The 13,259-nt window shown below is 39.9% G+C and overlaps 1 protein-coding gene across 2 annotated transcripts in view; it reads right to left on the reverse strand.

Annotated features, from left to right (window-relative positions):
• Positions 1–1,581: 1,581 nt before the first annotated feature.
• TMEM117 (transmembrane protein 117) overlaps positions 1,582–13,259 on the reverse strand; it is a 478,554-nt gene continuing 466,876 nt past the window's right edge. For both annotated transcript variants that reach the window (XM_075344967.1, XM_075344968.1), the window contains exons 7-8: positions 11,457–11,586; positions 1,582–8,612 (exon numbers count right to left, since the gene is read on the reverse strand). In XM_075344967.1, coding sequence (XP_075201082.1) covers positions 7,978–8,612; positions 11,457–11,586 — 765 coding nt within the window. In that variant the 3' untranslated portion in view covers positions 1,582–7,977. The remainder of the gene's footprint in view (positions 8,613–11,456; positions 11,587–13,259) is intronic.

Here is a 13,259-nt window from a genome sequence, read left to right on the forward strand (position 1 = left end):
GCAGCCGGCTGTGGGCCCCGTTCATACCTTCGTTTGGTTTACCAGTGACTCTGTGTGGTTTAATCGTGAATACACCAGTGCCATCCAGCACCACGCCGCATCGCAGCCCAGCGCCCTGCACCCCGGCCCTCGCACAACCGGGCCCCGGGACCAACATCCCCTACCCACGGAGGGGTCAACACCTAGCTGCACCACTACACCACTCCTGGGAGTTTGCGTACTTTCACCGCAGCGGTGGTGTCCACCATCACCACAACCCGTGGGTGGCGTCACGAACAATCATCCCAAAACCAAACACCCGCATTCCTCCTCCCTGCGCGTAGCGCCAAACACCCTTCCAGAGCGACCTGACCCCCGGGTCCGGAGGCGCTCGAGCCACCGACACACACGAGCCCGGACCCGAGCGACTCGGCGGTCGCAGCCGAGGCCGCGGGGCGGTACACTGTCTGTGACAAAAATTAATTGAAACTCATCTCACACTTCTTCAAGGATTAGCCATGAGGTTATGCTCCTCCTTCCTGCAATCTTTTTCCAGCCACAGGCAATGCAATCAAGTTATGTCATTTCACCACCTGATGTCCTTCACATGATTTCAACATTTGGCAGGTCCTAGGCATAAAGCAGCCTGTGACTTACCTGATTAAGTCATAATAAGGCCATGAACAAATGATTCTCTGCTCTCCCAGTATTCAACTGTATCTGTTTCCACTTCCCTTACAGGCAAACATAGCCTCATTGTTTACCACTGATGTGACAATCTTTGCTCTTCTTATGGTCATGTCCTCTTGATCAGGTGGGTTGATCTCCTCCTCTTGAAACAACCACCACAATTGTAGCTCTGGTTGGAACTTTTTTGGCTCCTCTGCATCCCTGTCTAAGTTCTAGCCTGGTTCACCTTAGTAATGCTAGTGTTCTCTTAGCAAAACCTCCTCCTGTGCTTGTCTGAGCTGTTTGCGTGTCTGTTTCCTATTGGAGATGTTTAAAGCAAGAAAAAAAAGTTATCAATAATACCGGGATCACCAAATAAGAAACATCTAAATATTATGTGATTTAAGTTTCTTTTTTGGTGATCCCAGTATTATTGCATACTTCTTTTTTGCTTTGCACATGTTTATTTTTAAGTATGCATATTAGCTGATCCCTATGTATTAATAGTGACCTCAATTTTTTTTCTTTTGACTCCTATTGGAGGGAAAGCTGCCTCCCTTTACGCTGTCTAAATTGATTGCTTAATAAAGGGGGCCCACATCTATATGGAGATGGGGGTCTCAATGAGTGCTGTCATGAATTGAAAGGTGGCAGCATTTGTGCAGCTTTTGTTTGGTCTATTGGAGTTTTCATACAGCTTTCGCTTCATGTCTACTATATTTTAGAAGCTCCTACAAAAATTGATTGACAGAACTGTCCATGTGCGGCCATTTTTCCATTTATGATAGTGTATAACCTGGTTCAGTTACTTTGACATGCGATAGTTGTGCTTCCACCAAGACCCTTGAACAATTTTAAGGTGCTTCAGGTGCTTAGGTTCAACTCTACTTTGTTTTTAAGCATAAAATAATGGCACCAAGTTCTCCAGTCCACTCAGTTTTAAAATTTTATTAGGGCACTTACACTTTTGTTTAACATTTTACTTACTGTATTATTAGCCAGTATAAATGTGAATTCTTACCTCTGCTGTACTGTGCAATTGAAAATATGTTCTTAAACACCTTACACAAAGCTTACATTACCTGTGAATCCAGTTAGACTTCAATTTAACATCATTACGTTAAACGCTGTAACATTGAACACAGTGATCACATAACATCACACATCTATTATGCACATAAACGCAGAGAGGTACAGTCTTTCCATAAAATGATTTTAACTACAGTACTTCTGAAATAATGGTGCTTCAGATCTAAAAGACCATTGAAACTACCATGCAGGAAACAATGTACATTGCATAGTGGATGTCATTACTTTTCCACACTTTACCAAACTATAGATGGCTTATAAATCTGATTCAAACTGAGCTACAGTTCTATTAGAATACATTGCTATTGTGCCAAAGTAGTAAGCAAATCAAGAGAAAAAAAAAATAAATACAACATGAAAAAATCTTAAAAATATATTTTAAAATGAGCTATAAAAATATTTTACAATCAAGGCACACATCTAGAAAAATCCAAAAGTTGACTATTTCATATCGATTTTATACACAGTATAGTATTCTCACCTAATAATTCAATTCAAACAGACCATATAACATAACCTATAGCAGCTAGTATGATAATACTGTAGTTTGCATTTCTTGCACTGATACTACATTTCCATCCATATGTGATGAGTTTAGAGGTCAGGAGGCCAATCTTGGCTCCTGGTAAGACTACTATTATCCCAACCACCTAAGACAGGAAAGCTTGGTGCCTGTTTTCCCCCTGCATCTATTTTCCATAATTCCTAGGTTGAGTCCTTGTTTGTAGGAGCTGTGGAGAGGGGCCCATATTAGCTACATGTCTCTAATGTATGTATAATAAGGTAAGCTCGGGCATTATCATTCTTTTTCATTATCATTTGTTATTTATTTATTATTTATTATTTATTATTTTTTATGGTTTATTGATTCATTTTTATTATTTTTTATTCTTTATTTTTCAGCATTTATTATTTATTATTTATTTTTTATTTTTTATTTTTCATTTTTTATTCTTTATTTTTTATTTTTATTTTTGATCCTCTACTTTTTATTTTTTGATTTTGATTTTTTGTTTCATATATCTTTTTTTGATTTATTTTCTAATTTTTTGTCTCTACTAGCTTTATCTTTTATTCATTTTAATTTTTATTTTTATTTTTATTTTTGTTCATTTGTTCTTTGCTTGTTTATTTCATGTATCTTTTTATTTCATCTTATTCCATGGCTCTCTATTTCATTTCATCTTATTTTATTTTTAATAACTTCTTTATTCTTCCCCTTCTCCTCGTCTTCTTCATTTCTGCACTCTCTTCATCTTTTCCTTTCCCGTTTTCTTTTAACCCTATAAGTTTTCTTCATGTCTTTTACTGGTGTTGATCTGGTCATCTCACCGCCTTTCAGTGACTAATTCTAGTATTTTTCTCTGTTTCAGGCGCAGTGACTGTTGCACGATCACACATCACAGATGTCATATTATCTACACGGAATGCCTGGCCGTCCTCACGCACTGGGGAGAAGTGAGCCCGCTCATGCGCGGTCATGTCCTTTACCACGGCCAGTCTGCGCGTGCGCCCGGCCCGTTTCTCCTTTTCCTTATGTTTCGGATAATCGCCACTTGCGCATGCGCCGATCGGCCTAGGGGCCCTTCTGCGCATGGGCGATGGAGCGTTCCACGGTGCGGTTCACAGACCGGATGTCCCGCCCCACCGCTATCGTCACGTTGTTTGTCATACTTATGGGCGGTCTGTGGATGCGGCAGGCGCATGCGCCGATGAGCCCTTTCGGTTCCTCCGCGCATGGGCAGCACGCACCACGGCTAGTCCTGACGTCACTAATCCGTGCTCACAGCTGTTTTGACTTGTATAAAAAGGCGGGCATTCCATTACCTTATACACCACGGGGATCCACTGTGAGACAGCGGTCACAACCATACTTTTGAGATTCTCTCGTTCCTCAGGTACACGTCCATGGCCTCTTACTATCTTTCTATTCATGTTGGTTGATTCCTATCTCTCACTTATCCTTTACTTTCAGGCATGTGACGAGCCCTACTTAAACTTTTCATCTTTAACTTTCAACAGCTGCTCAGGTGTGTTGAATTGATTTTGTACTTCTTTTCCCCTATGCTGCTGGTATGTGATAGATTTCTTTTTAAACGTTTTGCAGGCTATACATTGCAGTTTATGGTAGTATTGTAACCCTCCAGGTGACTACTCTTGTAGGTACCTATGTGCAATTAGCTCACTTTCTGGGCGGTATGTATTACCTTTGAATACTTGAGACTCCTTATTTCTGATCATTGGATGTACACATTTGATATATATTTTTTTGTCGGTACATTTTTTCTATAGTGCATTCATCAGCCATACCAAGCCTCTCTCGTTGATTTGGTTACTAGGATTGCAGTACCACCAGCAGACCTACGTAGATCCATTCCAACTCACACTTTTGCGGTTTGTGGTTTTTACATCATCACATGGTTGTCCATCTTTGCCGATATACACCTATACATTGATATATGTTTATACTGGTAGGCTTGAGCACATGGACATTGTGTCACCCTTGGATTTGGAGGCGGTCATTGACCTTGTAGTATTAGATACCCTGTGGGTACGTACATTTTTTTGTACTATCATTGATGGTCTTTAGAACGGGATCCGATTACATAACCGCATTTGTTGTATATCTCTTATCACAGTACTGACTAGTGGATATCATAATACCTATACTTACCTCTGAAGCAGGAGTCCTTATTTCCGTTTTTTGACGTACCAACATTTGATCAACAGCAAAGGTAGTTCTATTCTGATTCATCTTGATCTTTTTTTCAGAGTTTTTTTTCTCTATTTCCCTATTCACCCTCTCTCTACTTTCTATTTTTTTCTCCTTTTCTACCTTACTTACCTCTCTCTAACCATCTGGTACAATCCTTTGACCTCGTGCCTGTATCTCTGTTGCTACTCCTCTGGTCTTCCGTCGCCGCTACACTATGCAGAGAAACACACTCTTTTTCAGAAATAAGTTTCTCTCTGTAATATATGTTGGGTTTCATTGTAATTAAATCTGTGTCTATTTTGTAGGCATTTCATTTGTTATATTTGGATCTCCTCTGTGTGGGAACCTTACATATCTATTCTTTTGTCTCAGACTTTCATTTTGTGTGCCCGAGCTTACCTTATTATATGCTGTTTTTTCTCGGTGCACCTACCTGACCAGTGAGCCAGACTCTAGCATTTTGAAATCTAATGTATGTATACCCTAGAAGCTAATCCCAAATTTAATCGTTGTTCCATCTTACGATGGTCTTCTTAATGGGTGAAATTGCAACTTTGCAATTTACCTTTTATTAAAAATCTTCTCCATTCTCAAGAACTGAGGGATTTTAAACTCTATAGTCTACTAATCTAACTAATCTACCACTCATTGCCTAGGTCACCAACTACCTCTGGTCTGAACTATCAATCATCAGGAGTTCAGCGCATCCCAGGAAGCAAAAATCAAGGAGGCTACGAAGCAATGCACTCCGAGTCCTGAACAACATGAAACAACACTTTAATTACAGCGTTTTCTTGTTCAAAATCAATTCCATTAAAATCGGTTTATACATGGTTGCAATAATTATCCATGTATATACGGTATTAAATGTGTTATAAATCAGAACGCAAACAAAAATACCCAGTGGTGCTATGTGACAGGTATGGCCCACTCCCTTCACTATATGATGTCTAGAGTTGTCACTTTTTTTATGGAGAATATCAAAAATGGATAGAATGGCTATTACAGGTAAAACCGAAATCCATCAAAGAAGAGTAGATCTAGAAGTGAACTGAATTACAATTAAAACCTTTAAGAAAATGAATAAATAAATTGTAACATTTGGTCTGTTTGATGGACGTATTGCTGTATATTCAGTGTAATAAATAGGGTATATTACTGTGCAAGTCTAATGCATGCCTGCTGCTTAAAGTAAATGTCATTACAGACACATGTGATGGAGGTATGTGCCAATACTGTAGCAATAGCTTTTGCCTAGAGTACCTTCAGCAATATTTGACAGTCCTCTAGTTAAATATCTTGCACAGTATGTCATTAGAAGAGGACCTGCCACCAGGTCATAAGTGGCTAGTTTTTGCTCTTGTTACCGTATATTTTTGCTTCTCTACTAAATACTGTATTTTTTTAATTTTCAACGTCATACAGTTCCAAACATATGGGCCATTTTATTTTGTGTCTTTAAAAAGGGGGCACTTCTATAAGGCTTCTTTGGGGGCTTGTTTTTAGGGAAGCAGAGAGAAACTGGCTACTCTTGACAGGTCCTCTTCCAGTGCTTTTTAGATCTGAGATTTAGAAAAAAACACTTTCCTAAAATAAAGAATTAAGGGGTTGTATGTGTTAAAGGGGTTTGTCTGAGAAAAATGTTGACTGCCTTCTTTCAAAAACACCACCATTATTGCCCTAGAGCTGTGATTCATTATGGAAAATAGTCATATAGAGGTGACTGTGACCCTGCTACAAAGCCCACAGATCTGATTAGTACTGTTTTAGAAGAAAGCAGCCACGTAATCTCATACAACCCCATTATAAATACAGTTATTTAATACAGTTATTTTAGCCGTGTAGTATTAAAATATATATATGTGATCCAGTGCCAGTAGAGGCAGTGGTTGTGGCTTCAGTATTACCCTTCAACATTAGGAATTGGCCTAACCTGACATAGTTCTTTTAAGGAATGTCAAATATAGGCACATATAGCAAATTACAAAAATGTGCGGGTTGTAACTTCTTGAGCACCAGAATAATCTGTAACCTATGAGCATTTTGTAAACATTATATACATAATTACTACAAAAGGTAAAAGTAACAACACGTATATACTGTATGTAAACTGTATATATATATATATATATATATGTATATATATATATATATACATATATATATATATATATATACAGAGCGATAGAGAGACAGAAGAAACAGAGAGAAGAGAGAGTAGGGAAGAGGGGAGAGAGAGGGGGGAGAAGAAGTGAGTGAGAGAGAGGGGAGAGAAAAGTAAAGGGTGCTTTACACGCTGCGACATCACTAGCGATTGCTGGCGATGTCGCGAGTGATAGCACCCGCCCCCATCGTTCGTGCGACATGTGGTGATCGCTGCCATAGCGAACAATATTGCTACGGCAGCGTCACACGCACATACCTATTCAGCGACGTTGCTGTTGCTGCCGAACAATCCCTCCTTCAAGGGGGAGGTGCGTTCGGCGTCACAGCGACGTCACAAAACGGCCGCCCAATAGAAGAGGAGGGGAGGAGATGAGCGGCCGGAACATGCCGCCCACCTACTTCCATCCTCATTGCCGGTGGACGCAGGTAGGATTATGTTCGTCGTTCCAGCGATGTGTGGTGCCGCAGGAATGACGAACAACCTGCAGAATGAAACACCAACGACATTATGATTTGCAGCGACGTGTCAATGATCAACGATTTTTGCCATTTTTGCGATCGTTGATCGTCGCTTCTAGCTGTCACACGCTGCAATGTTGCTAACAACGCCGGATGTGCGTCACAAACACCGTGACCCCGGCGATATATCGTTAGTGATGTTGCAGCGTGTAAATCACCCTTAAGAAAGGGTGAGTCAGAGAGAGGGAGGGTAGGGGCAGAGATACAGAAGAGAGAGAGAGGAGAGAGGAGAGAGAGAAGAGAGGAGAAGAGAGAGGGGAGTGAGAGGGAGTGAAGAGGGATTAGGGAGGGAACAGAGGGAGAGACATAAAGGAGGGGAGAGAGAAGGAGGGAAGGAGAGAGAGGAGAGAGGGAGAGAGAGGAGACAGCTAGGGAACGAGTGAGAGAGGAAAAGAGAAGTGAGAGAGGAGCAGAAAGAGAGGCAGAAAGAGGGAGAGAGAGAGTGAGTTGTGGAAAAGAAAATAGGGGAGGGGAGAGAAGAAAGAGGGAGAGTAGAGAAAGAGAAGAAGGAGGGAGGGAAGGAGAGAGGGGAGAGAAAGGCTAGAGAGAGATGGGAGAGAGGAAAAAGAGAGGGAAGATAGGTGAGAGAGGAAAAAGTGAGGGAAGATAGAGGAGAGAGGTAGGAAGGGAAAGAGAGGAGAGGAGCAGAAAGAAGGAGAAGGAGAAGGGAGAGGGAGGGAGAGAGAGGACAGATAGGTGGGATAGAAGAGCGAGGGAGGGAGAGGAATAGAGGGAGAAATATAGAGAGAGGAAAAAGAGAGGGAAGGCGAAAGAGAGAGACATACAGTATACATAAACATATATGCCATATCCAATTGCAACAGTTGCTTGCAACATTGTTAACTAATTGGATCATCATAAGGAACAATGTCTGCAGCTGGCTCTGCCTGTGTTATAGAGGGAAGATTGTCAGTTTCTGTTGCTGCAGGGTAACACAGTATTTCATTTTCTTTTGTCCTTGGAGCTAAGAGTGTTGGATCATGTAGGCATAAAGGTTCCTCTACAACTGCCTGAAGGTTTTCTATGGTCATTCCCATTTCCTTGCTGTGTTCAGAAGGAGATTTCCTGTTGATGCGCTTGTAAGATTTATCTTTATTTTCCATTCCTTGTTCACTTTTCTGAAATCGCCCAAACAATGAAATGAAAAATCCAAATAACACAAAAGCCATAAGACTTGGAATGAAAGCCAAGCATTTTACATTAAGACTTGCTCCAATGAATCTGCTGTGTAGGAACATATCTCCATCGACATAACTTCGATTGGTATAGGGGTCAGTATGGTTTGATCGCCATTCCCATGATAAAGTTGACTGATTAAGATTCCGTAAGCTTTCAGCATCTTCAACTGTGTATATCTTCTGGCCAGGGCCTATGTATTGACCGTATGCAGGCGGCTTGTAAAAGATTTGATTCTTCCACATATTGAGATCAAGGATTAATACAAGAAATATAATGCCATAGTTAAACCATTTACCTACATGAAAGAACAGATGGAAAATCATATTAAACATCCACAAAAGTGTTAAACACAATACAAAGAAGAAATGGACTTGTACTTAGAGGGTAATTCCAGTATTAATATAGAATAATTCTATACTTGTCACTGCTGTGTTCCTTACATGAGGGGCTGAATGTGCATATTTGTGGAGGAGACAGTCCATTGTGATTGATAGCTCTGCTGTGAAGCCCTTTTATGCCATAGTGCTAGGCTGGGAGATAACTGCACATATCTTAATGTACAGGAAAACATTATCGACACAGACCATAAACAATATTTATGGACTAATGTGCTTTGTGCAGTGATCTTGAAGCTTAGCGGCACAAAAAAGAGACCTATAGGATAGAATACTCTCTGTCAAAGGACAGGCGTGGACGATACGGCTTTATTTCGTTTGGTTTTCCTGAAGCAGCCCACTAATACTAATACATACTAATTACAGATAACTAATCATGGAGGTGATCCTTTTGCTGCCCCCTTTCCAGCTTGGTCAAACTCTGTCTGGCCACAATACGTTATTGCAACCACATGCAAGGATGAATACTAGACCAGTCCATCTCTCCACCTTGCAAATTGTGTAGGAAGTAGACAAACTCTAGTGCCTTTAACGAGCCTTGTCATATGACTTAGGATTTATGCCAGGTGACAAATCCTAAATCCTAAGTAATATGACAAGGCTTCACAGTGCTAATATCTTTTACGTAAAGGTAAGCAAGCCTGCTGATTTTGAATCAATAGACATCAGAACAGTAGGATTAGACATGCTGAAATTAACATTCCCGATTCCCATAAATCAAACATACTTGTATAAGGGGAAATTAGGAGAGGTTGTTTAAAGCATAAACAATTACGTCAAATAAGGGTATACTGTGTGTACATGATGTCTTTTCGATGATGGTGTACATACTGGGCGGTTTTTCCTAAAACATATTTTTTAGTCTCTTTTGTGTTGTTTTTTCCTTACCACCAGCATTTTTTTTACAATATATACACAATAGTAAATTATTTCCAAATAGAAGCTACAGGAAGAATGATTAAGTCACTTCCTTTAAAGGGGTAGTCCACTTCTCATTCCCCATGTTTGGCCCCACTCCAGCAGGTAACAGGAAGTGGGAACTGCGGTTGACAAATCACTCAGGTGCCGGCGTAGCCACATAGGTTTTGAAGCAGAGGAATAGTCATGTCAGGTTTTTGTCATGTAAAAAATTATACCAAAAAGAATAATTTCAAAACTTTTACCACCTTTTAAGTCACCCATAATCTGTAAAAATCCATTGAGGAAGAATTGGAAATCATTTTGAGGGAAAAAAGCAAAAATAATATAAAAGTCTGCATTCTTCTTAAATGTAAATGAGCTGTTAAACTCTATGGGTTGGACACTAATCTCCTTGAGAACCTGCCTTAAGAACTTATTTTAAATGAAGGGAGATGTTAACAGTGTGAGACAAGAAATTACTCACATTTTTCTCTCACAGTCCAGCAGAGGTGAATAAGTACAGCAAACAAGAAGCAAAAATATTTGCAGCTGCATTAGTCCTGTCATAGGACTTCAACCATCATCTCATAGGCAGCCAGTGTGGTGGAGGGGCAGTACAGCAGAGCTGACAGCACTGTGGGGAGACAACTGCAGATGTGCTTGTTGTGTTTGTAATGAAACAAAGTTAAACTCTGCTGTACTGTGTTAGAGTCAGGCACAGTTCTGCAGCAGAGATTACAGGACTAGGAGAGGTCAAATGCTGCTGTAAATGTTTATAAGGAGACAAACTTTACTTCTGCTATACTGCATTAGCTCTGCTGTACTGTGTTAGCTATGCTGTACTGTGTTAGCTTTGCTGTGCTGTGTTAGCTCTGCTGTGCTGTGTTAGCTCTACTGTGCTGTGTTAGCTCTGCTGTGCTGTGTTAGCTCTGCTGTGCTGTGTTAGCTCTCCTGTACTGTATTAGCTATGCTGTATTGTGTTAGCTATGCTGTGCTGTGTTAGCTTTGCTGTGCTGTGTTAGCTTTGCTGTGCTGTGTTAGCTCTGCTGTACTGTGTTATTTCTAATCTCACTGCAGAGCTGTGTGTGATTATGAGAGCAAAATCTCAGTTATGATTTTGTTTAAATTGAGAGATGGTGATCAAGAAGTGGCTTAAATTTAGCACAGTGATGATATTACCTAGAACTAGATGTCAATCAAAAATTGATGAAAAGACAAAAAGAAAAGAGCCCCAGAATGCTGCCTAAAGATCTACAACAACATTAAAGGAGCTGCAGGGATTTCATGCAAGTACTGGTGGTATACTGCATGTGATAACAATCTCCAATATTCTTCATATGTGTAGCATGGTGGAAAAAGTTCTGAAATTATTCTTATTGGTATAATTTTGTTATATGACAAAAATCTGGCAAGTTACCAAGGATGTGTAGCCTTTTTTATATCATTTATACATGCCATCAACCATATAGAAGGAATCTAGTGCATCCACATAATAACAAAACACATTCTGTCTTTCAAATAAAAACATATTTTTTACCACTTATAAATAATAGGAACAAAATTAATGTAAAAGGCAGGACAAAGAAAGGGTTAAACAACACAGTGTTGCCACAAAAGTGGAATCCAGTCCAAATCTTGTTAAAAGGAGTAATTTTATTTGTCTATGCATTTCGGAGATTAGTCTCCTTCCTCGGGACAAAAATCACATTACACAGGTAATGTGGGGGGTTGTGTGTTTTTGCTTTCTTTTGGAAAAAACATTGTAAACTTCTGTACAAAAATTGACGATTAACAGAATAAATGAATTGTAAAGATAAAATATAATTCGGAAACCAAGAGCATACCTGTTATATGTATATGGTATTCCTCTTTTAATATCCTTTGACAGTACGGTACTCTGAACTGCAGGTGAGAAGTAGGTAGACCCGGGAGATTAACATCCACATCACCCATAAAGTGAGGAAATTCCCAGTCCTAGAAGAAGAATTTCAGTTTATCCAAAGTAATATTATTCATTACTCAAATCCACTGTGATATTAAACTATTGATGAATTAAAATATACCATAAAAAATGTATTCACTTTATATTATACTAATCGTATTTATATAGCATCAACATATTCCGCAGCACTTTACAGTTGAAGGGGACATGTACAGACAATGAAGACATTACAAAGAACACAGTTCTAGTAGTGAGGGTCCTACTCACAAGCTTACAATCTACTATATGAGGAAATGATGGAGGACACAGTAGGTAGACAGTGCTTGTCAGGTAGGCTCCAGCCATCATTATAACAAGCAGAGGTTTGGATTTAAAGCTGCCTGAGCCAGTCATCAGCCAGTATATGCGTACAGTTGTAAAGTGCTATTGAATGCATGTAGGATGTGGAATCAAATGACCAGATACTGAGGAAAAATGAAAAGGGGGAAAAGGGGAGAGTTAGAAAAGTGAAATGAGGTGATAGGTCTTTATAAAGAGATTGGTTTTTAACCCCTTTGTGACCTATGATGTACTGGTAAGTCATATTTTGGCCCCCTGCCTTTGATGCAGGCTCACACACTGAGCCCACATCTTTCCCTGCACATATGCACATATCGGTTGATCTGATCAGTGTACATGTGCCTCTAACAACGATGGGTGGATCAGAGATCCACCACCAGTGGCTGTCAAACAGTTAAATCTCTCACAGTGGGATTTAACAGGCACTGGTGGTGAGAGCATCATTCCCCGCTCCCATCGATGCCCCTGTGACGTGGTCATGGGTTGCCAATGGGATGTCACGACAGCCGGAGGTCAGCTGGTGACCCCCGTATCTGTCATGACCAACACCCGAGATAATTTCTGTTGTAGATATCATTGCTGATGCCCTGCTCTGTACAGCACAAGTGATCAAATAATCACAGCTAAAAAGTAAAAAAAAGTTGAAAATTGAAAAAAAAATGCAAATAATTGGTATCACTGCATTGAGAAATGCCCGATCTCTCAAAATATAAGATAAATATAGGATGAATTAATCCGATCGGCTCTTGGAAGAAGGGAAGGAAAAAGCGAGAAAAAAACCCCGGAAACTAGCCCGGTTATGAAGGGGTTAAAGGAGGCATAGATGAGAACATAGTTTTACCCCTATACAAGTCACTAGTGCGACCACACTTAGAATACTGTGTACAATTTTGGTTTCCGGTATATAACAAGGACATAGCTGAAGTAGAGCGATTGCAGAGAAGAGCAACCTAGGTTATTAAAGGAATGGGTGGACTGCAATACCAGGACAGGTTATTACACTTGGGGTTACTCAGTATGGAAGAAGGAAGGCTTAGGGGTAATCTTATTACAATGTATAAATATATAAGGGGACAGTACAGAGACCTTTCTAATGATCTTTTTATACTTAGGCCTGCAATGGTGCCAAGGGGTATCTACTACATCTAGAGGAAAGAAGGTTTATTCATCATCACAGAAGCGGGATCCTTTACTGTAAGAGCAGGAAAACTATACTACCTTTCTAATTGGAGATATTTGCTAATATTCTTATTATTACACCTACTACATATTGCGATAGGGTCTTGGAGATGGGAATACTCCTTCCTTCAGGCTTAAAAACCATGAAATTATGAAAGGGTTCAGCTACATTTCACTCTAACAAGAA

This window comes from Anomaloglossus baeobatrachus, chromosome 4, assembly GCF_048569485.1.
Source record: "Anomaloglossus baeobatrachus isolate aAnoBae1 chromosome 4, aAnoBae1.hap1, whole genome shotgun sequence".
Lineage (NCBI taxonomy): Eukaryota > Metazoa > Chordata > Amphibia > Anura > Aromobatidae > Anomaloglossus > Anomaloglossus baeobatrachus.